The sequence below is a fragment of the Thunnus thynnus genome, chromosome 13, assembly GCF_963924715.1.
Source record: "Thunnus thynnus chromosome 13, fThuThy2.1, whole genome shotgun sequence".
NCBI lineage: Eukaryota > Metazoa > Chordata > Actinopteri > Scombriformes > Scombridae > Thunnus > Thunnus thynnus.
The window spans coordinates 20445449-20472128 of NC_089529.1; the positions used below are offsets into that span (position 1 = coordinate 20445449).

Consider the following 26680-nt stretch of genomic DNA (forward strand, 5'->3'; position numbering starts at 1 on the left):
TTCCTTCTGTCCTCTCTTACATTGACAGCAACAGTGGTTTCAAGTGAGCCATTACCAGAGCCTGGCTAAAAAGCGCTCACACGTACACACGTACACACACACACACACACATACACCCTCCCCCTCCCCCTCCCCACCCTCCCAAATGCATTCCTCTTGAATAGGCTGCCAAGTTAAGAAGGCACATGACACAGGCTGATTGAGCTCTCATTGCTTTTAGTTTGCTGTTTACATAAGTGCCTCTGGATTAGGTTTCTGTGTTTTTTTGACCTGAACTCAACAAAAATGTATTTATTTTTTCCCATCAAGATGTTTATTTGATCTGGACCAATGACCTTTTTATGTTCTGGACTGTTTAAAATGTCGTGCCATCAGAGTGAAATAAGATAGAAAATGTGACTTTTTTTTATAGGTGAAGTGTGCTCTCAGCCTGTTGCTCTTATTATGTTCATGTTAGCAGAGGGCGAGGCCCTCAAAACTGAAATCCTCCTGCCATGAAATCCTTTTGACTTTGGTGTTATCTGTTCCCACGTGTATTGGCTGCTCCCGCGTGTATGGGCGCTAACCTTTTTAAGATATAAACACATGAACTTCTGCATCACTCTCGCTGATTTTATGTTCCTGTGCTCAAATAGCTAAGGTTTCCAGCTGCTTTTACAAGTTTAATACCAACCAAAAACAACTGTAAAAAGTTTTGCTGTGGCTGCTGAATGTTCCTAGTCAAGAGCAGAATTTCTTTTGGCTTCTTTATATTTGAAATGAAAATAAAACAGCTCTACTTGGCTAATGAAACAGTGGAAGTGGCTGATGTGCTTCAAACTCCATCAGCTTTCTATGTCTCCAGAAGCTGCTAAAGATTGTTTACATCTACTGTATAAGCTCATTTTCCATATGGTTAAAAAAGAGGATTGGTTCTTTAAGTGAATTGAGTTTAATATAATTTTTGATGTAAGTTGAACCTCACACAGAGTAAAATGTGGCCTGCGAGCTTGTGTTCATAGAATTTGGCCTGACTCAGTTCTACTATATTTTATGTTTTGACTCCACAGAGCACTGAGGGCCAGGGGAAGATGTTTGGGAAATGCTGCCAGCTCCGTCCTACAGGAGGCAGCAGCAGTTCCTTGGACAGCTCCTCCTCCTGCACCTCCGAAACCAAGGAAACCAAGGAGCAGGGCCTCCGCTTCCAGGTAACACACATAGACCGAGACTGAGACATCCATGCAAAATTTATTTACCTCTCGGCGATCACGCACATTCATACCCACACGTTCAAAGCGTCTCTTCTTCTCTCCTCGCCAGGGTTCGAGGTGTTCATCCGATGTGGTGATGCTGGGGGAAATGATGTTTGGCTCCGTAGCCATGAGCTACAAAGGCTCCACATTAAAAATCCACCAGATCAGGTAAGAAGAATAGGGGTGCATCACATCAGATAGTGATTTTTTTGTTAGTTAAAATTTGATGAATCTCAGGATTCGGTGGTAGTTAGATTTTCATTACTGAAAACAATGAAAGTACAGTAAATTTAAGTAGAAGGGAAGGAGACCAGAGGAACAAGAAAGGAAAGGAGAAGTTGTGAATTGATGAGGAAGAGACAAATGAAGTAGGATGTGAAAGACACACAAGCACATGAACTGAGAGTACATGCTGATGATCTTTGTCCCTGCTTTATCATCATATCAGATCGCCACCTCAGCTGATGCTGAGTAAGGTTTTCACCGCCAGGACAGGGGGCAGTGTGTACGGCAGCCTCAACACGTAAGCACACATTCGCCCATCAACACACACACACACACAAACACACGCTCTGTTTCCTATGGCAACTTCTTCCTCAAGGCAGCACATGCAGATATTATCTCATCTTTTTCTCTCCCCCTCTCCATCTGTCCCAGATATGGTACATACTGTATTTATGTCAACGAAGGATACTGTCTCTCTGTCTGTCTTTCTGTCCCTCTTCATTGAGTTGATCACTTTTTTTTTGTCAATCATTTTTTTATTTTTTCAAATTTGCATACAGTATAATCATGAGGTTGGTACATACCATAAATCACCCCCAAAAATCTTATGAGTTACTCTTGGTTTTGTGTCTTATGTCGCACAGGTTACAGGACAGCCTGGAGTTCATTGGACAGGACAGCAACACCTTAAGGCCTGATCAAAACACTGGGCCCAACAGTCTGCTCGGGAACATAGGTAACCACAGCAACCCAGTGCCACACCATACCTTCTTTAGCTACAAATTATAGACTCACTGTAGTGTCTTAAAGGATATATAGAGCATGTTTGGCTACATATTAAGTATGATGCACATCTGATTATGACAAATATTATTTTGTAAGGATGATGATTGATTTATTTATGTTATTCAGTAAATGACACTGCTTATCTCTGAAAAACTTAATGGAGGGACATTGGCTGCTTAAAATTGTGAATACGAGCTATAGATATGTATATGATTAAATATTGAAGTTCACATTTTCTTCATCTTATTATATAGTTGAAGTGCCTCTGCAGGACTGCGAGGTTGCAACAGATTTTGTTTGTCTCTTTCTGACCCTTTTACCATTCCTGTTTGAATACAAACCAGGCTGGATAGACTCTGCCAACAGCTCTCCCTCACTGCTCCCCTACACTGAGATGGTGAACAGTTGGAAAACTTTAAAACTGGTCTTGCAAGCACAAGTTTTCTTGGCAAACTAGCAGAATTAACTGTTATCTAATCAAACACTTGTAGCAGTATATCTCTGCTGTGACTCATCTGGTGCTTCCCTGAACCTCATGATGACTGTGGTTGTTACTGGTGGTGAATCAAGATTAACATAAATGTAAAAGTATGAAATTCTCCTAATAGAGAGAATAAGAGAGAGAACTGTTGGCAAATTCTATCCTTTTGTGCATTTTCTCTGTCATCCTCACAGAAAAAACAATAAACATCTAGTTGTACATATCAGAGATATAAAGCCTGTCATAATTGATTTGTTTGATTAGCTGGGTTTTCTGTGAGTGATACCAGCCTTCTTGTGTGTCTGTCTGTCTGTCTGTCTGACTGACTGACTGACCTACAGATAATGGTCATTATTCCATTCCAGACTAAAAAGCTCCTGTAACAAAGTTGTTTTCTTTCGGATGGTCTGACGTTAGGAGGCTACCAGCTTTCCTCCTTATTCATTCACTAACCATTGTTCATGTTTTTTTTTTTTTGTCTTTCTTCCCTCCTTCTCCCTCTTTTCTATTCCATGTTTTTGTTTGTGCCGCGCAGGATTTTCTCAGCTCTGCAGCCCTCGACGGGCCTTCTCTGAACAGGGCCCTCTGCGTCTTATCAAGAGCGCATCTTTCTTTTCAGGTTGGCGCTTAAAACTGGCCATGACTGGCATGTGCCAGTTGCATGCATGTGTGTAGTAGGTTGTAGTTGCGGTAGTAGTGGTCGTACCAGCCTCGACTCTCTGCGGCTGCATGCCTGTGTGGTGATTCTTGCAATAGAAGTGGTAGCAGTAGTGATAGCATGCAATATCACAGCATGTCTGCAAATAACTCGGGTCAGATAGTAGCTGTAGAGATATTTATTTTAAGGGGCTTCCCGCCAGATACATTTGGTATATTCTTCAAAAATGGGTTTGATGAATTTGATTTAGTTAATTTGGGCAGGTGAGAATATTTGTATTCAAATTGAAGCAGCATCAAATAACAGTGAAAATGCAGTTCTCTATCCCACTCCAGGACACTTAAAATTGCTAGTGAACCTAAACAACACAAGCTGCCTTCTAGTAAATCTCAGAGGAAATACGTATGCCTTTTTAAAAACTTTCCTTTCGTTTATTTTGCGAATAGCAGTGTCAAATAAGATGACCTCACCCATCGGCAATCAAGTTTTTCTCAAAGAAATCATAAAATATATCTGTTATTATTATCTGACCTGAGCTTGCAGGTGTATTAGGCATGCAGAAATGGTGTGCATGGGTACTCACAGGTGTTGGTGGTTGTAGTTCAAAGACTTTGCAGTTCATTTTCCTCCTCATTGATCTTCACTAACACACTTTCACTAACTTGTCATCTTTGACAGTGGCTGTAATACAATGGGCAATAATTTAAGGCTCTGTGTGCATTTTAAGCATCAACTATGACAATTTTCTGCTATTTAGTTGCCTGTTTTTTAAGCTTTCTTTTTCTTCCTTATAAACCTTTAATGATTCAGTCAAAATTACCTGAGCATGCATGCAGTCATACAGGAACATCCATACAGTTACACACAGTTACACAGTCTGCTGTGGGCCATCGAGCAGCTCCCCTGGACCAGCTAGGGGGGGGAATGCCTTGTTCAAGGGCACCTTGGCAGTAGTTGCTGAAGGAAAGAATAGTTAATTACTATTCTGCTTACTATGCTGAACTTTTCTCAGCGTGTGTAAACAAGTAATATGTCAATCACAATCCCACTTCTTAAAATGCCTAGTATGGATGGCAACAGTGTGGAATTTACCAATCATCGCTGCCAGTGACAGTGACACACGCTGCCTGCTCTTTATAGCCTAGGACCTGTGTGATAATATCATTTGTTTTCATATCAGTAATATAAGACCCTGCATGGCTACTGCAGGGAGTATTACTTTAAACCTTGCCCATGAATCATCACTGTAAAGAAACGGACTGAATTCTCTCCCGATGAGCTCTTAGATCAGCTCTATGTTTTCCATCGAGAAGAGTAAGTACCGATTCTGTTTACTCTGATCTGGGTACTGATTTTCCACTGAGCACATTTACTGGAAAGAACAGATCAGACATCTACACCAAGTCTTTAAAGCAAATGTATTTTGCGTATTTCACTTTCAATGTCCAACTGACTCTTTAAAAGAGCAACTTTTGAGTGCATTAATAGAATAATGCTATCATTCATTATATCATGCTGATCAGAGAGTTCCTTTGCCAGAAATATTCAGTGGTTACTCCTCCCTTCCTCTCTTGTATTGTGGTTAAACCCCTGCCCTTTCTGTAGTGAAGCGGTGGTGAGTTTTATAAAAAGAACCTCTGCCTGCGCCATGCTGCCATCTCACAATCCTGTTTAGGGCACCCTTAGGTTGGCATGGCGTGTAGCTCTGTCAGTTATGCAATGTTGGAATGGACACAATATGCCACTGGAGCGCACAGTCACACACAGACACTTAGATGTCTTGCAAAAAAAAAAAACCCTCACGTTGACTTGCTCGTTAATCATCTCAGCCTGAACTTTGCTTTCAACTGCACATTTAAATTTTGCATTTGTGGTTTTCTCACCTCTTTGCTGTGTACAACATTGACATTTCTCCCATTTTACCTCCAAAGTGTTGAAGAGTAGGACATTTGAGAACCAGCAAACAGGCTTGCTGACATCACATATTATGGTGTCTGTGATAAAAAGTTCTATCAAAGGTGTAGCAGCTGTTGTAGATAGTGAAAGAGAGTGAGTCAGTAAGCACGAGCCTTTTACAACAGTAGTGCTTTTGCTTTTAAGACTTCCTATTTTTGGTGTAACAAAACAGAGGGTACACTTAAAGCATGAGTATCAGTCAGTAACATCTATTTAACAGTAGAAATCAGTCCAGCATTTGCTTGTGTTTGGTCCCTTTAGAAACGAAAAAATTTGCCCCATGTAGTGACCTCACATGTAGAAGTTGTAGTTTCTGCTTAACTTTTCTGCTACATTAAACAGCCATTTCAAACATTTTCAACCTCATCTTTACCGTATGTACTTTGGGACCCATCACACGAGGTGATGCAGTAACAAGAAAAACTCCTGATTTGAAATACCCACTTGTGTCTAGTAAAAAGAACAAAATGCAGTCCTTTTGGGACTAATTGAGATTATCGTGCTACAGCTCTACCAGGCATAGATGCTGAGAATGTGAGGGATACAGCAGAGAACAAAAGGAGAAGCATTAACCTCTGTATTTGTCTGTGGACGATAAGAGCACTATAAGGCTCTGGCTTTGTGGTGATCCTCAGCATGCCTGGTGCTCCATTATGTTAATCATATTGGTCTGTTTCTCACAGGTTGTTTTTTTTTTTTGTCTGTCATCCCTCTCATTCCCGCTCTTTTCTTTTCCCTTTATTTTCTTCCTTCTCTCTTCTCTGTCACCCATCTGCCCTCTCTCTAAACCTCTTCCCTTTACCCTTAACCCAACTCTTCACTTTCACCCCCCCCACCTCTCTGTCGTCCTCCTCCCTTCCTCTAGGCCACAGTCACCCCATGGACATGCCTGGCCGAGGGTTGTACGACGAGAGGGACAGCGGCATCGCCAGGTCAGGTAGGTTAATGAGACTAGAAGCCAAAGCCTGGATTGACCTACAGCTGAGCTTTGAATTGGGTTTACATTTATTCTCGTCAAGACCAAAGAGGACAAGAAACAGAGAAGATCAAGTCTATGTCAAGAAATTATTGGACTGTTACACACAGTTTTCTGTCATCTTCTTGTTACCTCAAACCACCATAGGTTCCTGTAAATGTTTTTGATTTCTGGCTTTTTCTTTTTTGTTCCCCAAAAGATGAGTGATGCAACTAACAAGTTTATTTTTCAATCACTTCCCGGGTGGAAGTGGTCGACCTGCTTTAACTTCACTGTTGAGGTCGAGAGCATGAACAGTTATACAAGCACAGGTCCAGTTAACCGACTTAAGCTGCATATTCACTAATGTGGCATGCAGGCACACATGCACACAGTTTTCCATTCATTAAAAATGACCCGTAGGTGCATGTGGATGGAAATAAAACCTGGGAAAGCTGAGAGATGCAGGGTAAGGGAAATCAATCCTCCCTCCGCTGCTCATCTTTCAGTTCTGAAAAGTTTGAAGTATTTTGACGTAAAAAAAGAGAGACAGATTATCATGTAGGGATGGAAGAGAGTGTGGAGGTGTTTAAAGGGCCTCCGGGGTCCGGAAAACGTTGTGCAATGGAAACTGACCCCTGTCTCCCCTACGCTGCCCCCTACCCTCCCCCCCTCTACAAACACCACCATGTCCCACTGGCATGACTGGTACGAGGGGAATTGTGCTTTCTGCTCAAACCCGGGTCACATGCAGAGGATTAAATATAGCAGCTCTCAAAACCTGCTACTAGTAAATGAGCTTCTAATTCAAGCCTCATCCTCTCATCTCCACCTCCCCACTGCGGTAACTGACACACACACACACACACAAATACACACATGTCCCTCTGTAACACGCAATCTCTTCCAGTCCACCTCTCTCTCCTTTTACTATATCTCTATTGCTGCGTCTTCATCCAACCCTAGCACAATATTCTCTTTTTACTTCAGACATACACTCATTCACTCATCTCCTAAACTTATCTGTCTTTATCTCTTCACACACACAAGATCACACAGAGTATAAATGGTTCATATGACCATTGATCAGTGCCCGCTGCCTGGGCTGTAAATAACCCCGTGATCAGGGCTTGTATTCAGTGTGTGTGTAGGTGGTCATTATCGTGCCAGCCTAGTGTAAAGCCAGGTTGTCCAACAACAGCAGCAGCATGTGACTGTTAGCAGGCAAGCTGATATTAGATCTCATATGAAAGCTAGCTCCAGTAATTAGGGACTATATGTGGGGGAAAGAGGACAGAAGGCTGTGTGTATGTGTGTGTGTGTGTGTGTAGATGTTTGTGTTTTTGTGTATCTTTGTGTTTTGTGTCCTGTACTTGTTTGCCCTTTTTCAACCTCTTTTCTTTGTCTCACTATGAACAGTTATTGTCCTCCAGATTTCTGTCTAAGTCTGTGTGTGTGTGTATGTGTCTGTGTGTGTTTGTTTGATGTGTTGTTCAGAATGAGTAACCCCACACACTTGTCTGACTCACTCTTGTCCCTTTTCTCTTCTGTCATCCACCATTCCCTCCGTCTGTCCCCTACTCCCTTCTGTTCTCCTTCTCCTCATTTCTGCTCTCTTCATTTCTCTTATATGCTCTCTTAAACTCTGTATATCTACTCTCCTCTCTTTTCCTCTCCTCTCCATCTTCTATCCACCTCCAATCCTTCCCTCCACCCCCCCCCCCCCCTCGTCTCTCCCTTCAGCTTCTCTGAGCAGCCTGTTGATCACTCCCTTCCCATCTCCGGGCTCCTCCTTGAACAGCAGCTGTGCATCTAGCTACCAGCGGCGATGGCTCCGGAGCCAAACCACCAGCCTGGAGAACGGCGTCTTCCCTCGATGGTGAGACACATACATACATTCATGCAAACCTGTGCAAGTTACATGTCAAAACACATTTTGCACAAATTAGTGTGTATTAAAATAATGGAAATGGCACATATTGTCTGTAAATGCAGTGAAGAACAACTATAGAGAGATGGGTCTTTCTTTGATTGACACTCAAACGAGCAAACACACTCAGAGAAGGAAAAGTGACGCTTAGGAGAGAGCAACAAGTGTTACAGATCTGTGGTCTTTTCTGCACAACACACACAGTCTCTCCCATTAGCTAACCCTCCTCCATCTTTCTTCCCTGTTCAGGGCCTCTGTCAGGCTTTTGTAAAGTTTATCCTGCTAGGACTTCCTCAGAATCCAGCAGGCAGCTGGGAAAATGACACACACTGCTGCTATGCACTAATAACTGCACTCACAAACACACACTCAGTACTGTGACTAGACAGGATGCTGTGTTGGCCTGTCACTGTAAATGCAGCTGTCAGCCTCTGAGTGCTCTAATCTTCCTGGCGCTCCAGTTGGGCAGCACCAAAACATTTGTTTACCAGCTGCAACAGTAAAAGATACTAGGATTAAAATTCTCTTTTTATATATTTCAAACAGTTAAAAAATATTGGTGGTATGGAGAATATTTACTGGTTATATCCAAGCAGTAGTTAAAAATATTTACCTGCTGCTAAAGCACAGGAAAGCATAGGAGGCCATAAACAGTTTTCTAACTAGTTGTTTTAACATGTAAGGTAATATATATGGTAAGATCAGACTTTGATCTCCATAGATTTACATGTCAAGTAAACATTTAGAAGTTTGAGCAGTTGCACACATATTCCAGCCATTAGAGGGCATTAATCTGTGGCCTGTAGTAAACTCCTACTGTCCTACCCTGTCCTGATCAGGTCGGTGGAGGAGAGCTTCAACATGTCTGACGAAAGCGGGGGACCAAGCCTGGGCGTGGCTCGGAAGAAGAAGATCGCCATCGGGGTCATCTTCATGCTCTCCCCCAACCCTGAGGAGAACAACCGCTTCCAAGATTTCTTTTTCTCCCACTTCCCTCTTTTTGAAAGCCACATGAACAAACTCAAGAGCGCCATCGAACAGGTGAATTAATGTGTATGACTGTGATTTCAGACCAACTACAAGTTACAGTATATTTGACAAGAGTGGAACTTTTTCTTGATTTCCCTTTTTGTGTTTCTTTAAATGATGTTGACATGAGTATTTATGCACTCCAAAGATCAATATTTTGATGTGTTAGAGGTTTCTTTCTCTGTTTTTCTATGTTTTTCAATGAGAGATCACTCACATTTGTGTTCTTGATCACTTCCCTGATTGACATTGTAAAGCTAAGCCTGTCAGTGAAATCTATTTAGCAGTGAAATATGAATAGAACCCAAAGTCAAACCTTACACCCTTTGCTGTTGTAATGAACAGAATTGCTGTCAGATTGACCGGTCAATGGTCATACTTTGTGTATCTGTTTACTGGTGTCAACGTCAGAGCCCTGGGATACTTCCAATTTTACCCTCCATCCGCTGCCCGCCCCCCCCCCGCCCTTGTCTCCCTCACATTCCTTGCTCCACCTTTCCCAACTTTGTTCTTCAGCTTCAGTGCCAAATATCTAAAAGTGCATGTGTGTTGTGTCATTCCCAAGGCCATGAAGATGAGTCGTCGGTCAGCTGATGCCAGCCAGAGGGCCTTGGCTTACAGCAGAATGGTGGACAGCCTCAATGACTTCAGGTAGGGCAACAACTCACGTTTATTCACTATGACACAGAAAAAACATCATAAAAAGATGTTTTTTTGTTTTGTTTTTTTCATGTAATTTCTCCCACCAATCTTGCAAACATGACATAAACTCTGATGTTTTTGTTGAAACACCTCACAACATGGTAGACTCTTTGCCTTTAATAGGGAGGGCATCACATAGTGTCTTACTTAGTGTAGTGACTCTGTGTAAAAAGGTGAAGGTAACAGATGTGAGGTGATCACATACCAGTCATTCATGCGGTGCTGAGGTGTCACAACAATCAATAATTAGTGAATATTCACTGCGGTTCATGTGTGAAAATAACATAATGCTAAACAGTCTGTGCTCTTCTTCATATGTTCATTTTTTAACTCATTAAAAATGATTAATTATAAGCATACCAAGCCAAGTAAGAAGTTGAAATGTTGAAATATAAAGAGTAAAAGAAAGGAGGAACACACTGTTTCCTACCTGTCTTGAGCAAACCCTAAATGTTGCATGATAGCTGTGGTGCATGCTGGAAGTTATTGCTTTAGGGCTTTGGTTGTGTTTGGGGAAGCATATGTAACAGTGTTAGAAGCTACTAGTTACATCTCATCTCTGCAGCACAGCTATCATGTATAATGCTTTATTAAGATGATGCTTTATTAAGGCTTTTTAGAGACACTGTTTCCTGTCTGTGTGCATGTGTGCGTGGGTGAGACATGCTTGTCAGTACTGTATGAATGTTCGGTGCTCATAAAACACACAAACATATTTTGTGTGCACACATGCATGCCTGACTCCACCATTACTTTCACTTGCCACACACACACTGGCAGGCAGTTCCCTGTCTGAGGTCCCCTCACTGCTGCAGTCATATGCCTGTTGGCAGCTGGCCACAGCAACCCAAGCCTCCTGAGTGGCAACCCTATCTACCTCCATACACTGGCCACGAGCACCAGAATAGTAAATACTATCCAAGTGCCAGCAGAAGGAACACTATTTCCTGGGACAAACAAAATATCTGTAAAATCTCACCTTCAGACAGCAGCTAAATATAAATGTAGCCACCTTTGCCATTAAGAGGTTTTGACTTCATGGAACATTACAGAAACAAACTAGAAGAATTTCCTTTCCTTGACGATGATTCTGCTTTGACGTAGTTGGAGGGCGGGCACGCACACGTAGCCACGCATGCTGGCAAAGATAAGCTGCGCACTTAGCAAAGGCATGTGTACATGAAAGTCACACCAGCCTATATTGGGTTTATGTTAGGGTTTGCAGTTAGAATACAAGCAGGACTACTGAGAAAAGCTAAACACCAGGGTTACGAGTCTAATTTCAACTTTTACACATGTACAGTACATAAAAATATTAGTGCACTTATCCCTCTCTGAAGCACCTCAGATAATAGATGCACCAAATGGCAAGCCAACAGAAAATGTTGCCCTCTAAAGCCTGATAAGTGCTTCAAAGTTGTTAATGCAGCATTCATGCCCATGCAACATCTCACTAATAGTGATAAATCAGAAATACTTATAGATATCAACATTGATAATTTCATACAAATAAAATGCCTCCTCTCTTTAAAAGCCAAAATAATAGTGATATGAACCAGAAAATTTAATTGACCATAACTGTGCAGCCATAATGAAGCAATATGTGCGAGGCTCTTTAAATTCTCATGAAAGCGCAGCACAAAGTGAAGCCAAAAGTCATTGATGATGTCAGAAATGTTTGAATTTGTGCCCTCCATAGTGAGGTAATTTAAATCTGTCACATCAGCCTGACACAGTTTATTTCGCATCACAGCCACGCTCTTTAAAGTTCACCTGAACAGCTGCTGCAGTGAAGCCGAGACTAGATCTCCTACTCATCTAGCGCTGGCTCGGGCCTCTCAGACCTCTGCCCGCTGGGGGTTTTCCATAGATGAGTGCACACCAGACACAGCGGGGTCAAGTGGGGCTTAAAAAGGCCACGGATAAGTCAACCCGTTTATAACACAGGAATGAATAAAGCATTATTAGGTCATTTGATGCTGCAGCCCAAATGATGGATCATCTCGGCTGCTCTGCTGACAACGAGATGTAAAGGGAGTCGGAGATATGTTTTGCATGTGTTGAGTTACAAGTGACATCAAGTCCATTCTGGTTTACCCTGCTGTACGCTGCTGTGGCCACTCTGTACTGTTTCTTGATAATGTGATTAATTAATTCTTGTCAGTCAAGCTCAGATTACTGCACTGTTGCTCTTGAAAAGGCTCGTTCCTGTTGAATGGATCAGTTCTTGAACAGAGAAAACAAGGCAATGCCAGTTTTTTAAACACCGGCCAACATTTAAATTTAAAATTTTAATCAAAATGATTATTTATTGTCTAAGACATAAACCACATTTTGTTGTGTAATTGTTTTTGGAAGACAGTCAATCGCATAACTTTCTGTGAACAGGCATCCTTAAACATGTCCATGACAAACTCCTCCTAACTGTCACACCGTTGATATTAATCTTGAGAGGGCAGGTTTAGGATTACAACACTAAACAGCTTAGTGAAAAAATAACTGCTTGCACCAACTGCAACATACCCATTTGATACTTTAATAAAAGGTTGCAAATACTGTTTTTCATCAATTAAAAAGTGGTTGATCACTAAAATTATGGAGTTGTTATGAAGGTCACTTTCTCCACCTGTGTTTCCTCAGCATTAATCCTGTTGGCATCTCCCCTTTCACTCCTTTATAGTTCAAAGAGGTTGAGAGTTTACTGCAGAATTAACCTTGTTTATGACCTGAAATCTCCTGTAGTTTCCAGTAAGACTAAATAAAGCCCGGGAAACAGCACAGGGTTTTTTTAATTCATTATCAGTAGGACCTGCAAAGTCCTACTGACAGATCAACTGGGGTGATAGCAGCTGAGTAAGGCAACAGGAAACAGTTTATTCCACTTTACTTTTGTAGTAGCTGTGTTTGCTGAAGATGGCATTATGGATTCAGTTTATATGTTTGCAAGGAATTGTGCCAAGAATTAGAGTGAGCAGTTAAAATAGTCTGAAACTCCTCATCCTCTAATAAAAACTGACATCTCCTTTTTTGGTGAACTGTACAGTTTTGCATTTTCAAACCCAGATTTTAACTCAGAATCCCTCAGCTGCAGTCCATATTCCAACTCTGATTAAAAACGCCTCATTCTTCACATTCCTCAGGCTGCAGAGATTCCCCTCTGCCCCTGTGTCAAAGCTTGGCCCCGAGCCGAGACATGCTCACCATCGCACCCCACGTCCCATGGAAACTCCAGTCCTTCTCAATGGACAAATGCCCCAACTGAACCACATACAGAAATATATACACACAAGCACACACACGTTGTACAGAGCAAGAGACAGAATTGTGGGTGTGTTTGTGTGCGCGCAAGTACGTCGAACTGTTACAAACACGCACACAATCAGGATCTCCCATGGCCTCAGTGCAGACAGCGAAGCTCTGTGAACTGAGATCTCTTTTGTTTACCCCAAGAGACAATAACGCGTTTGTGCTCTCTCTGTCTGTTTTCCTCTCTTTTCCCCTCCTTCCCTTTCATTTGCTCTCTCCATGCCTTCTCCCTCTTTCATCCCTCCCCCACTGTACCTCATCTCCAGGAATACCATCTGCGACCTCTACACCATGCCCCGGGTGGCCGAGCCCGTCTGGTTAACTATGATGTCCGGAGCGTCGGAGAAGAACCAGCTCTGCGGTCAATTCATGAGGGAGCTCTCCCTGCTGATGGAGCAGGCCTCCAAGAACCAGTTGAGTGACTGCTTGGACTCACACCTGTTCTGTCACTGAATTTCAATGTCACACGAGTTTAAGAAGTTTTATCTCATACTAGGATCAAGTGAATTAGATCAAAACGCATTTTTAAACACATTTATCATATCGCACAGTGGTTTTCAGCAGGTGTATGGCCACGGCAAAACAGCCAAACTCACTTCTTTCTAACTACTAACACTCAGCTCTTTTCATTTTCAAAGTTGTAGTCTTCATCTCCAACCGATGCTGCACTTGAGGCAGTTTATCAGACAAGCCACAAAAGGCTTTAAACTACTTTTTTTTTTAAACATGGAGAAGTACTCCCCAAGACCTGTACACATACTTTGATGTATTTCCCCTTTAAGAAAGCAGGCAGGAATGAAGCAAGCTCACAGATACAGAGAAGGAAAGACAGTACTCAAACATTAAGAAATGTTACACTTTCAGATAGTCTTTCCACATCTTTTGTTGGCTTGTACTTCCTGGAGAAGTTTATCAACCGAGAAACACATACAGATTCACACACACACTATTCGTTCTCTCTCCCGCATCTCTCCCTTTCTTACACTTAAACACACTCGCACACTGTGCATGTTTCACCCTCTTTGCATTTATTTGTCTGCCTCAGAGGGAGCAGTGAATGAGAAGCTCCCTGCCAGTCTCTAATTGCTTATTGTTGCTGTTACAAAGCCATGTCAAACCACTGCTAATTGTGCATATATGAATTGGTAGCAAGGCCTTTATTGAACATAGCACTCGTATTCAGCACACTTAATTTAAGTAGCATTCAGTACACTGGACTGAATTATTAAGCCAACATTTTTAGAAAGACATGTTTCTTTAATATTGATCACTGATTGACACAGTAGAGAGGAGGCCTATATCCAGCTTCTACACGTTGGAAGCTTCCATGCTCTTGTGAACACTGTAAAAAAAAAAAAAAAAAGTATTTTCTTTCCTGATTAATCTGACAATGAATAAAAATTGACAATTATTTTTGATTAACTGATTAGTATATGTCCAATACAAGTTCTCAGAGCACAAAGCGACATCTTCAAGTTACCTATTTTGTCTTAACAACAGTTCATTACCAAAATATATTTAATTTACAAAAGTGTAAAATACAGAAAACCAAGAAATGCCCATATGGAAGAATCTGACACCACACAATATTTGGCATTTTTGCTTGATAAATGACATAAATTAATAATTATGGCAATAGTGTTGTTTGTTTTTTCTGGAACCAGCAACAGGTTTTTATTTAGAAAAAATAAGATAACTATTTTAATGTAGGTTACGATACCAACCATGGCTACAGTCAAAAGAAAAGAGTGGAAATTATGATATGAGAAACAGAAGATCCATGTAAGAAGAAGACATCACAATATGGCCCACACATTTTTTTTAATGATGAGGATTGAGGAAAACTCTGAGGAATCGTGTATCTGTTAAAACATCCCTACCAGACTACATGGTCCAATTTCTCTTGTTCTAAATCACCATGAATAGTAACTGTGCATCTCCTAGGAAACTGTTGGTGTTTCTTTATCAGCATTACTTCTTAGTAATGTACTTAGTACTTAGAATGACAACCAACTACTTCTTCATGATGAGAATGATTCAAATGAAGGATTGTGTCTCCCTGGCAACCACTGGTGTTACTGTATCACATCATGTCTTTTCTGAGGCATCCAGTCAGTATTACCATGACTGCTGGTTTTGATGACTACCACAGTCACAACTGTGTTCTAGCACGTGTTTGAACTTGACCGCCATGACAGTGTTGAGTCATGGGACAGGAAAGGAAGTAGACGCTTGTGGTTAGGACTGAGAAGTGAATAATGCTGATAGAATGTGTGTGTGTGTCTTTATAAGTCTATGTATGTGTGTACTGGAAACAGTGGATACATAGTGTGTATGTGTGAACATAGTGACCAGTTAGGCTAAAAACGTCAGACCAAACCAAAGTTTTCCATACATCTGACCTTGCATAGGAAGGTCAGGAGGGAAACTGGGGAAACAAACCACTAATTTCTGATAAAATCCTACAAGCTAGGAAATACATTTTGGGATTCTCCTCTACTTTCTGCTGACCGACCTTTTATCTGATATTCCAGATTCCTCCCTGCGTTATTGACGGCCATCCTGACCAATCATCTGGCCTGGGTGCCTACGGTTATGCCCAATGGGCAACCCCCAATCAAGATCTTCCTCGAGAAACACTCCTCCCAGAGCGTCGACATGCTGGCAAAGACGCACCCCTACAACCCACTCTGGGCACAGCTAGGTGAGATGGTCAAACATAATCACACAGAAACACACAGAGTGAGTTGGACGCACCTTTGTATTCACTTGGGTGGTTGGGTAGTAAAATATAACTCTTGTTTTTAGTCTTCATCTTGGCTGAAGCTGCAACATGCCATTGTTAATCATTACAGCATGAAGACAAGTTGGAACTTGGCTATCTTTTCTACATGCAACTCCATTAAGTCATCAATCTTTGTTAGCTGTGTGTGTGTGTGTATCAGTGTCATGGATGTAGTGCAAGCCAAGTTTATATCATGTCTGTAGCAACATTTCACACAAAAGAAGAGATTTCAGATAAGATTTCTTTTTTTTTTCAAATCTGGAATAAAATGTAATGATACTGCAAATGTAACAGTGTGAAAACAAGATATCACTTGGATACTTTTTCACCCCTCATCTATACTGTTAAACTGTCTAAGTATATCCCTGCTTGATGAGAAGTGGAAACATCACATTGTCTTGCAGTGGGGCACATTGCATTAGTAGACATCCATAAATACACTGCTGTGAAAATAGTTTCCTGTTGTGGAAATAGCTGTTGATTTATAGGTGCACATAGTAAGTACATATATGCTATAAATAAATAGACATCTTTAGAGTACGTTGAGCCCTCAGCATTTTCACCTCAAGTGACATGGGAAAGATTCAGCGAGTGAGCTAATGGTGACACCTAGTGTTCGCAGCTGAGAACTGCAGAGCAGAGGATTGATTTGCCATGTGATTGAAGATTAAGAAAAAAGTAAAGATTCTTTTTTTATAAAACAAATGGTATTGTCAAAAATTTGTACAGATGTTATAGTTTTAATAAATAGGTTTATATATAATTAATATTACATATAATTGGGTAATTTGTGATATGTATCTTTCTCATATCTTTGTTTATTTCTCACCCAACTGAGCACACCACTAAAATATGAATAGTAGCAGTTTTATTTCCAGATCTTACAGTATAACACTACTGTGTTGTACTTCATCAAAGAAGATCTGTCCAGTGATGCTAATGCTTTTTGTCACTGTGTGTAGGTGACCTGTACGGGGCCATTGGTTCGCCGGTGCGGTTGTCACGGACAGTGGTGGTTGGTCGCAGACAGGAGCTGGTCCAGAGACTCCTGTATGTCCTCACCTACTTCATTCGCTGCTCTGAGCTGCTGGAGACTCACATGCTGGACAGCGCTGAGGATGAGGCCATTGTCATGCCTGGCTCCCTCATCACCACCTCCCTGAGGAAAGGAGAGGTGGAGGAGTCAGACTATGTCCTGGTTACTGTCCATAAACCCAGTGGGGACTACCTGTCCCAAGGGGTTCACAGACGGCAGACTGAGGCAGATGACAGCATCTACCCTTCAGACAACAGCCTCCAGAGCAGCACATATACAGACACTGATATCGAGCACGGCGCCGGGGAAACACCCAAGGAGGAAGATGAGGAGGATGAGGAAGACGAGGAGGACAGCAGTGAGAGTCAAGGGTCCAGGAGTAGTGTGCTTCACACGGGACACAGTCCTATTTTCAGAACTGCAGAAGCAGCTGAACCTGCAGAGCTGCACAGGGAGTCTAGCAGCCCGCTGGCCACAGAGGCCCGACTGGAGACGGTGTTGCGTGTTGGCTCGGCCTCCCCCAGTGAGCACGTTTGTGGGCTGGATGTAGATGCCAAGGGTGACGTGAAACTTATTGTCCCGTCCATACCCACAATCCTTGCATCAGGTCCATCCCCAGCTTCTGTCACCACAGAGGTTAAAACCTCAGGGATGGAAATTGGGATGGATGCAGGGATGGGGAACCAGCCCAACAAAGTGCTGGCTACTCGGCCTTTAGGGATCCCTCTGGAGAAGAAGCCCCCAGATAAGAATCTGGCTGCTGCATTGCCAGTACCTGGGATACTGGGGAGTGCTGTGACAGGGCCCATGGTTTTGAGTCTAGCAGAGGAGCCAGCAACAAAAGTCACTTTCCTCATCGGAGACTCCATGTCTCCTGAGTCGGACACAGAGAGCCGCAGAAGGAAGGTGGAGGAGGATTTCATAAAGCACAAGAAACACCTCAAGGACAAATATCTGCTTCAGCAGCAGCAGCTGCTGCATCAGCAACAACAGCATCATCAAGGGCAACATTATCAGCAGCTGCCGAGAGGAGCAGATTCAAAGACCAGCAACACCAGTGCATCAGAGGACCAAACCAAACAGACCAGGGCGGTTCCAGTCCTGCCGCGGGTGTCCACTAAGATGCCCCAGTTGAGTCCAAATTGTATGGATTTATGTGATTTTGATAAGTATTATGTCCTGGAGAACCCTGTGGAGACTAGAACTATAGACAATCTGGCCAAACAACAGGAGGCCAGCACCACGGACAGTATGCACAAAGACTTGCTGGACCCCTCAGGAGTCCCCCAACTTGGTGACTTGGGGAGTCACAGCTTTCAGGGCGCAGTTAGGGGTCAGGGTTTGGGTCTCTGTTTAGGTTCAGGCAGTGGTGATGTAGGGTCCATCAGGAAGGGAGACACCTTGTTGGATGTCCAGAGGAGGTGCAGGTGTGGGTCTACAGACTCTGCTGACACCTGCTGCTGCCAGGGCTATTGTGCTGAGCAGAACAAGGGCCTCATGTTGTCAGTCCCCGTTCCCCAGGATGGAAGCAGCAACAGCAAAGAGGACCAAAAGCGCAAGGAGATGCCTGTCAATGATTGGGAGATACCACGCAATGAGAGCTCAGACAGCGCACTGGGGGACAGTGAGAGTGAGGAGACAGAGGATTGGCAGGAGGAAGTGATGGTGCCGTTCCCAGGGTGAGTAGAGGACGCTTATTTCATTCACAGATGCACCTCGCAGACTTTCTCATCCTGTACACTAACAGTGAGCTGCCCTGGTATGAGGTGCAGTTCAGCATACTGTATATCGCTTGTAGCCAGTAATTCTAGTAATATTAATGGCAGGGAATAAGTGACAGTAACAATTTATTGTCATCATTGTCATATCTTATGTCATATGTTTGACCCACAGTTCAAAGCTGGTGGAGAACTACTCTAAGCCAAGCATTGCCAATTTTGGCCGGTCTCTGTTTGGAGGCTACTGCCCCACCTACGTGCCAGACTTTGTACTGCATGGGATGCCCAGCGACGAGAAGCTACGGCAGAGCCTTATGGCTGATTTAACCCATGCTGTTCAGGTAATGGACTGTGTTTGGATCTATTCTTACAGTTCCTTTATTTTTAGAACAAATTATTGCCTTATTACTGTCTTTTATCATTATTTAGAGGTTTGAGATATGCAAGATATGCATTTGAGATATGTGTCATTGGTTTAAATAACTGTTTTTGTCCTCTGCAGCATCCAGTATTGGATGAGCCTATAGCCGAGGCCGTCTGCATTATAGCAGACACAGACAAGTGGACAGTGCAGGTGGCCAGCAGTCAGAGACGAGCCACAGATGTCAACAAGCTGGGGAAGGAAGTCCTGGTGTCCAGTCTTGTCTCCAGTTTATTACAGTCCACCCACCAGCTCTACAAACTCAACCTTTCACCCAACTTTGTATGTAACACTTTTCTATAATGTTTGTAAAAGAAGTGGAATAGGTTTTATACCTTTTTGTAGTAAAGATGCTATTCTGTTCAATTTTAACGTGACTCAATTTTACAGGAATCACTTCTTTGTTGTGCTTTATTAACCTTCTTCCTGTCTCTCTCCTCTCCTCCTTAGTGTATAATGCACCTTGAGGACCGCCTGCAGGAAATCTACTTCAAGAGTAAGATGCTTGCTGAGTATTTGAAGGGCCAGACAAGAGTCCACGTGAAAGAACTGGGCATGGTTTTAGGGTAAGCAACCTTTATTCACCATTATTCTTGACTCACAGATGCTGTAGATGCAGAGTGAGGGTCTCTGGCACAACTTCACCTACTTCCAAGGTGCACGGAGAAGGGAACTGACTCACAGATGCTGCAACACTCTATATCAAAATGATGATTTCATTACTCAGTGAAACACTAGTAATGTATAGAAAGAAACAGATACAACAGGTGAGCCATGTGATGCCACATGAGTAGGACCAAGCAGAGTTATTCTGGAGCTGAAATTACATATAAAATTTAGTGTTGTGTGTAAATTATTGTGCCACACAAAGAGAATATAGTTTTAGCTATAATTTGATGTGTTTTAATGTAAAAAGTAGTGTAAAAAAGTGCACTTTAAGTGACTTAAAACTTCAATAAACTTGTCAGGCTGGTCTGTAGACCAGTCAGTCAGATCTGTGGCTGCATTTCTGCTGCAAAAGAAAAATGTCACACATTGTGTTTTTCAAGTGTAAAGCAAAGGTGGCATTCAGTGTAAAGTAAAGCCATTACATCAAGGTTAATGGCCAAAAGTGGTGTTGAAATGTTCGTAATTTCTGTTTTCTTTTTTTTTTACGGTGGGCTCTTACAGTAGATCTTGATCTTGGTTTTTTGCAGAATTGAGTCCAGCGACCTTCCCCTGTTGGCTGCAGTGGCCAGCACTCACTCCCCCTATGTGGCCCAGATCCTACTGTGAAACTGTAATGTCACCAAGGTCGTAAAACCAGTCAGACCTGGGTGGTGCCACTCTGGCCTCAAAATACGCCCGTCCATGCTCTGCAGCTGACCCCGACATGGTTTCCTGACCCCCGGGCTGAGTGCGGACTATGCCCTGAGCGTGCGCGTGAGCAGTGAACATCTTTATGGACCATGGCCAGAGCTTCCCCCTCACTACCACTGCTGCTGAATTTGGTGCAATTCTGACATTGTACCACAGGGGGGAGCTAAAGACCACAGTCCACAGATAGAGCGAGGGTCTGCGGATGACTGAATCATCCCTGAAATGACTTTCTCCTCTTGTTTGAATGTTTCTTTTAATACAGGACTCTCTTTTTTTGGACACAAAAGCCAAAGACTTTATTAATTTTTCCAGTTGGGAATGAAACTTTAAAATATCTACAGTATAATAACAATGGATTTTGTTTCTTCTACTGCTTTGTTTTTTGTTTTTTTTTTCTGTACAATCTTAAACCCAGTCGTACGAGGTGACGGACTACATGTTTAAAAGGAATGGATGGACATTTTTAAACTTTATTTTGAGTTAAATATCATTGATAACATTATCAATCTTATGCCAATTATGTTATTTCGTTTATCTTCATGTATTTGTTTACAAGCCAAATTTCCCTGAGATATCTCAATGATAATTTTTTTTTTTTTTTTTTTTTTTTTTTTTTTTTAGTCAAATTGCAATACAGACCTGACTTAAAAGCCATTTTTTTTTGGCCATGTGGGGGTAATCGATGCACACCGTGATTTTTAGTTCTACAAACTGGTTTTGAAATGGCTAAAAGTGGCTTTGACATTCTTATCATAGGTACAGCACTACCTCAGATCTTCATATGGGCAGTGGATGACACATTTACAGTGGCCCCATAGAAAACCCTGAGGTATACTTTTTAAGCTATTTTAATCAGAGGAATGTCAGCGTCAACTGTGTGCAGACTCTATGCTGTGTTCTTTGAAAAAAAAGGGAAGGCTGTTTGATTCCTTAGGATGATCGTTACATTAAAGAAAAGAAAAAACGACGACATATTTTTGCTTCAGAATGTGATTTGAGAAGGGTCCCTGTCTACTGTGGAAAAGCTAAAACATGCATCATCTACATATATTTTAAAACCAAAATGCTGAAATATTTTCACACTTTTATAGCTTCGCCACCTTTGTGCGATGTTTACGGCGTCGATGTTTGCTACAAAGAGAGGAGTATAGGAACACAGTAGGCCTTATAATGGATTCAAATATGTATCAGTTAACACTATTTTCAAACACGTTTCTATGACAGTTATATTCACAAATAACACACGAAATACAAAACTATAGTAGCACACTTTTCTTTTTTTGATTTTCCATTACATTGACAGGTAATTTTGGTTGTTATGTCATATAACCAGGGTGCGATTTGCTAAGGGTTAAAAAGGGAGGATGAGTTGCTTTCACAGCTTCTGCTTTTAGATTCTTTCCTGGGCAAGTGGGGCCAACGGGACATTATTTCATTACTCCCATTATTTCTTGTTTTGTCATGAGTTTGATCACAGACAAAATGCCCTAATGGGTGACTCCTGTTATCTTATACAAACTATGTCAAAAGCAGAGATGTATACAGTTTGCATATCCATACAGTACTCTACCGTTGTACTGTGTTTTTAGCCCAACACATTTACCTCAATGGCGAGGGAATTGCAGGCAGAGCGAAGTTTAATTTATCAAACATGTTTTATAAAACAAATTTCTCCTGAGTGGTTTTTACTGAGTCACTTTTTTGACAAATCCCAAATTTGTTCGTGTTGTTAAAGATTTGAATGTGGCTCAGGCCTCTCAAACACTGTTTGTAACAGAGCCTATTGGGGGGGTGGGCTTTAGGTACACGGTATGTTAACCTGTACGCTGAGAATGGCTTATATTGCTAGAAAAAGCAGGAATAACTGGCAGTGTTACCCCGAGAACTGGACAGTGTTTTTCTTTCTATAAACTCAAATCGCACCCTGAATATAACCCGAGTCTTAATGGGGCATGAATGCATCACAGGCTTCTGGAGAGCTCATTTTTGCTGGTAAAATTGATATATACATGCTTGTTACTGTATTGAAGATGCTCCGCTTTATCAGCCTATATTTTGTACATCCCCGCCATTATGTTTAAAAGGTATGAATTTATATCTGCTTTTCCCTCTTTGTATATGAGTAAATTATTTAGTTGCCCATGGTATGTGTAGCAGTTTGTGTAAACTGTACATACTCAAGTTTATTTCCATGTATTTGTACAGAATGTCTTTTAAGAATTGTCTCCTCAAATTATTTTTATCCCAATTTTATGGGAATGTTGTGCAATAAAGATGCCGATGTTGAGAATTTATGTGTCTCTGTGAATGTTGTCTGTCACAGAATCAAAGGGAACAGGAGGGAAGAAAAATATTCCCTGGAAAAGTTCAAAATTGGATGTGTCAATATAAAATTGCTTTCCCAAAACTGAAAACTAGAGATCCAAGAGCTATAATTCAGATCCAGGAATTCACAAGGAGAGAAAAAAAACCCCATGGTGGTCCTGTACCGACGCAGAGGTATTACCCAGAGTGACTGTACAGAGGATATGACTACATAGTCTGGTTTGTCCTTGTTTAGAAGACATTGTATTAAAGCAACACTGCAAAGTAACGTTCTGTTAAACCACAGGCCCGACTCCAGATCTTTTTTTCTCTTCACATCTCAGATTAACAGCTGTGGTTTCTCTCTTTAATCACAAATGCTGAATAAACACTCAAAGAAGTGCTAATTTTTTCTTTCCCACAAAAAATATGAACATGTTTTATTTGCAGAATTTAGCCACTAAAATGTATCTGTTGCTATAAAGTTCCCTCATTTTTAAACAGACTATAAAGTAGATATAAATCAGTGCAAATTCAATGCAAGAATAGCACTTTTGTTTAGATTGGTGGTGCTTTTTGACTTCTAATGGTCACCATCTGGATCACACATTTTACCCACCTTTGTATTTGCCACCCTGAAACTGGCTGTGACTCGACTCCACCCCACCCTTACAGCGGCACAAGAGGTAAAACGAAACGAGCACACACACCGCAGTTATGCAATAAAGGAAGGAGTGTCCCGGCTGAAAGCAAATATACTGGCAGCAAGTATGAATGTGTCTCCTGTCGGTGAAAACATGACTGCAGTTTTTCTTTCTCCACGTGAATAGATGTTGTCAGAGGCAGACAGAAACACAGATGACATCAAAAAACGCTTGAGGATGTGTTTTGCAGTTTACTGTGGACGTATTGTACAACTGACTGTAAAATAAGGTCAAAAGGAGGGCGAGACATTTGATTTCATACTGAAACTGAAGACGTGGGTGTCCTGTGTCAGCTGTTGTTTTTAAATCCACTACAGTAGTCTGATTATTCTGCATTTTGAGCAGCAATCGTCTACGGTAGCAATCAGAAGTCAGGAGTCGGTGGACAGACTGAGGGAGGATCTGTGCTGCGTTTACGTGCAGATCTCGTACTCCTGAGTGATTCTGTAACAAAATAGAGACTATCAAGCTGGTTTAAAAAGTAATGAGACATCTTTCCCGTTTTTCATAATTTGCATACAATATTTGGATGGAAACATAAACCAAATCTCAGCACAGCTGTGGTGGAAGAAGTATTCAGACCTTTTACTTAAGTAAAAATGGAAATACTGTAGTCTAAAATATTCCATTACAAGTAAAAGTCCTGAATTTAAAATGTTACGTAGGTAAAAGCGTAGAAGTATTATCAGCAATGTCATAAGCTTTTTTAAATGTGTTATATTATTATAGTATATTATATTGGTTGTTTTTATCACTAAAAACTACATGTAAGAGCATTTTAGTGGTGTGGTTCACCAATGTTAAGCCAAATTTAAGTACTATGGGTAGATTAATAGTAATAGTGCTGCATCACATTATATAAGTGCATCATATGTTTTTATAATGATGATATACTTTATTTATGAAGCACATTTCACACACTAATGCAGCTCAAATTAAAATATATTATTTTATGTAAAATCTATATCTGAAAAGCAACTAGTAACTATAAGTGGCAAACAAATGTAGTGGAGTGGAAAGTACAGCGCTGTAAGAAGTATTCAGATCCTTTGCTTAACCAATACAGCAATGTAAAAATGCTCCATTACAAGTAAAAGTCCTGCATGAAAAATCCTACTTAAAGACCCCCTCCGCTCAAAAATGTTGTTTTCTTTTTGTACCTACAGTTCAATGTTTGAGCTTCACTGTGCAGAATGATGCATATGCAGAGTTTGACACTAGAAGATGTTTTCACATTCTCCTGCTGAAGGAGGAAAGTTTGTCTGAGATCACTGAAAATTCAGTTTCAAGAGGCGGGCCTATGTGCATGATTTGTGACATCACAACTGGTTTGAAAGCCAATCCTGGTCCAGTATGCAACTTTACACAAGTGTGATATGGAAACTTGAAGCTTCCAGTGCACAAATGCTGAGTATTAACTTTGCAGTGAAGTAAAAGACATCTTGTGTCCAGCAGTTAAACTTGTAAATGAAATATATTTTCATATTTATAGCTTCTGGAATATTTAATGAGGGAGAAGGAGGAGATGTCATTTTAAAGGCATACTAAGCAGTATTTGTTGGTTGCTGTTGGTGCCGCATTGCCAGATTTGTTGTGAATGCAGAGACTCATCCTGTCCGCTGTGACCTCTCTGCTCTGTTTGTGTGTGTGTAGCTCAGCCCCACCTTTGGTAAAGCAGACACACAGACCTGCCGCTCTTTATACATCCATGACGCAGAGACAGAGAGCAGAACGGAGCAGAGAAGAGAGACTGAGACAGTGATGTAACCTGGTCGAAATGCTACAAGTCCCAACCTGGCACCCTGCATGCTGTTATTGACTGGGGGCTACACACCCACTGCACAAAGGCTGACACCCAGAAACGTCCCGAGCACAGCAAAATAATAAGAAAATAAGAAAATACAGACAGAGGGCAGGGTCTCTGCAGATAAATACACTGCCACACACTTCTAGTGGATCATAAGTGATGATTGAGAGGGATTATATTACCATATGGAACAAATTATTTTTCAAACTACAGTATTTTATATACATTTTTAAATAAAGGATCTGAGTACTTCTTCCACCACTGGTACTTTGTTTCATTTCCAGCACTGTCGCTCAGTATTTAGCTTCCACTTGAGTCATTCCTGTGTCATATCCTGTCATTTCCGACTGTGTGTGAACGCAGCATCCAGTCCGGGCAGACAGATGTCGTCAACTCTCCACTCTCACATCTAGGAGGAGGAGGGATCTAAATCTGAACTCCTGGATCTGACTGACGGTAGCTACCGAGCTGGATATTTCCTCTACCAAAGATGTACAGGATTCAAGACAACAGGTCCCAAAGATGTAACTTTCTGTCACACTTTAGTGATATCTACTCTTTTTCGGACGTGCAGTAGTTGAAAGTGAAGTTTTTTGTTTCCCACTCTCTCTCCTGGAGAGCGAAGGAGCTCCCCGGTCCGTCTGGAGTAAAAAAAAAAAAAAAAAAAAAAAAAAAAAAAAAAAAACGTAGCTTGACCCCATCCATGCTCGGCTCGGCTCGGCTCGGACAAGATCCACGGGTATGTGAGTTTGTTCAACCCGGGTCGGCTTGAACAGCAGTTTAGGAGACGTGAAAGTGAGATTACCCAACGAGGAAGTAAAAGCCCTGTGGTGGATTTTGAGCCGAAGTTATGAAAATGACCGGAGCCATGGAAACTTCTTTCAAACAGGCTTTGAAGAAACCGCCCTCGCTGCGGACCGCAGAGGTAAACAAAACGAACGTTTCTTTAATTAGCATCGCCTGGCAAATGTTAAGTTAGCTAAAATCAAATGGCTGCTTTACTTCTCAGAAGAAAAGCTAAACTTAGTCACAAAAAGTGGCTTTCGGACAAATTAGCTAAGTGACTTTTGAATAGAGTCACAAGCTAATTTGTGGACACCGTGCATGACTTCACTGACAGTTTCTAACTCATTTAGCTAGCTAGTCTTTGGGATAGTTTTCAAATTACAGTATCGTAACTAACTTTTATACCTTGCTGGAGCAGTTTCTGAGGCTGTGAAATGCAAAAGTAACACTCGAGTCTCAAATGGAAAAGACCACAGAAAGTTAAGGAAGAAAAAGTGAGA

At 41.6% G+C, this 26680-nt stretch overlaps 2 protein-coding genes across 5 annotated transcripts in view; both read left to right on the forward strand.

Annotated features, from left to right (window-relative positions):
- fnip1 (folliculin interacting protein 1) overlaps positions 1–22869 on the forward strand; it is a 40682-nt gene extending 17813 nt beyond the window's left edge. For 3 of the 4 annotated variants that reach the window (XM_067608573.1, XM_067608574.1, XM_067608576.1), the window contains exons 3-18: positions 1050–1187; positions 1300–1400; positions 1681–1755; positions 2102–2193; positions 3260–3343; positions 6204–6275; positions 8037–8172; positions 9063–9264; positions 9818–9903; positions 13527–13673; positions 15795–15964; positions 17008–18760; positions 18975–19140; positions 19302–19502; positions 19671–19786; positions 20417–22869. In XM_067608573.1, the coding sequence (XP_067464674.1) occupies positions 1050–1187; positions 1300–1400; positions 1681–1755; positions 2102–2193; positions 3260–3343; positions 6204–6275; positions 8037–8172; positions 9063–9264; positions 9818–9903; positions 13527–13673; positions 15795–15964; positions 17008–18760; positions 18975–19140; positions 19302–19502; positions 19671–19786; positions 20417–20495 (3618 nt within the window). In that variant the 3' untranslated portion in view covers positions 20496–22869. The remainder of the gene's footprint in view (positions 1–1049; positions 1188–1299; positions 1401–1680; positions 1756–2101; positions 2194–3259; positions 3344–6203; positions 6276–8036; positions 8173–9062; positions 9265–9817; positions 9904–13526; positions 13674–15794; positions 15965–17007; positions 18761–18974; positions 19141–19301; positions 19503–19670; positions 19787–20416) is intronic. The other variant, XM_067608575.1, reaches the window with a different exon arrangement.
- A 2926-nt stretch (positions 22870–25795) lies between these two features.
- rapgef6 (Rap guanine nucleotide exchange factor (GEF) 6) overlaps positions 25796–26680 on the forward strand; it is a 158611-nt gene continuing 157726 nt past the window's right edge. Inside the window, exon 1 of the mRNA XM_067608570.1 lies at positions 25796–26319. Within this exon, the coding sequence (XP_067464671.1) occupies positions 26245–26319 (75 nt within the window). The 5' untranslated portion in view covers positions 25796–26244. The remainder of the gene's footprint in view (positions 26320–26680) is intronic.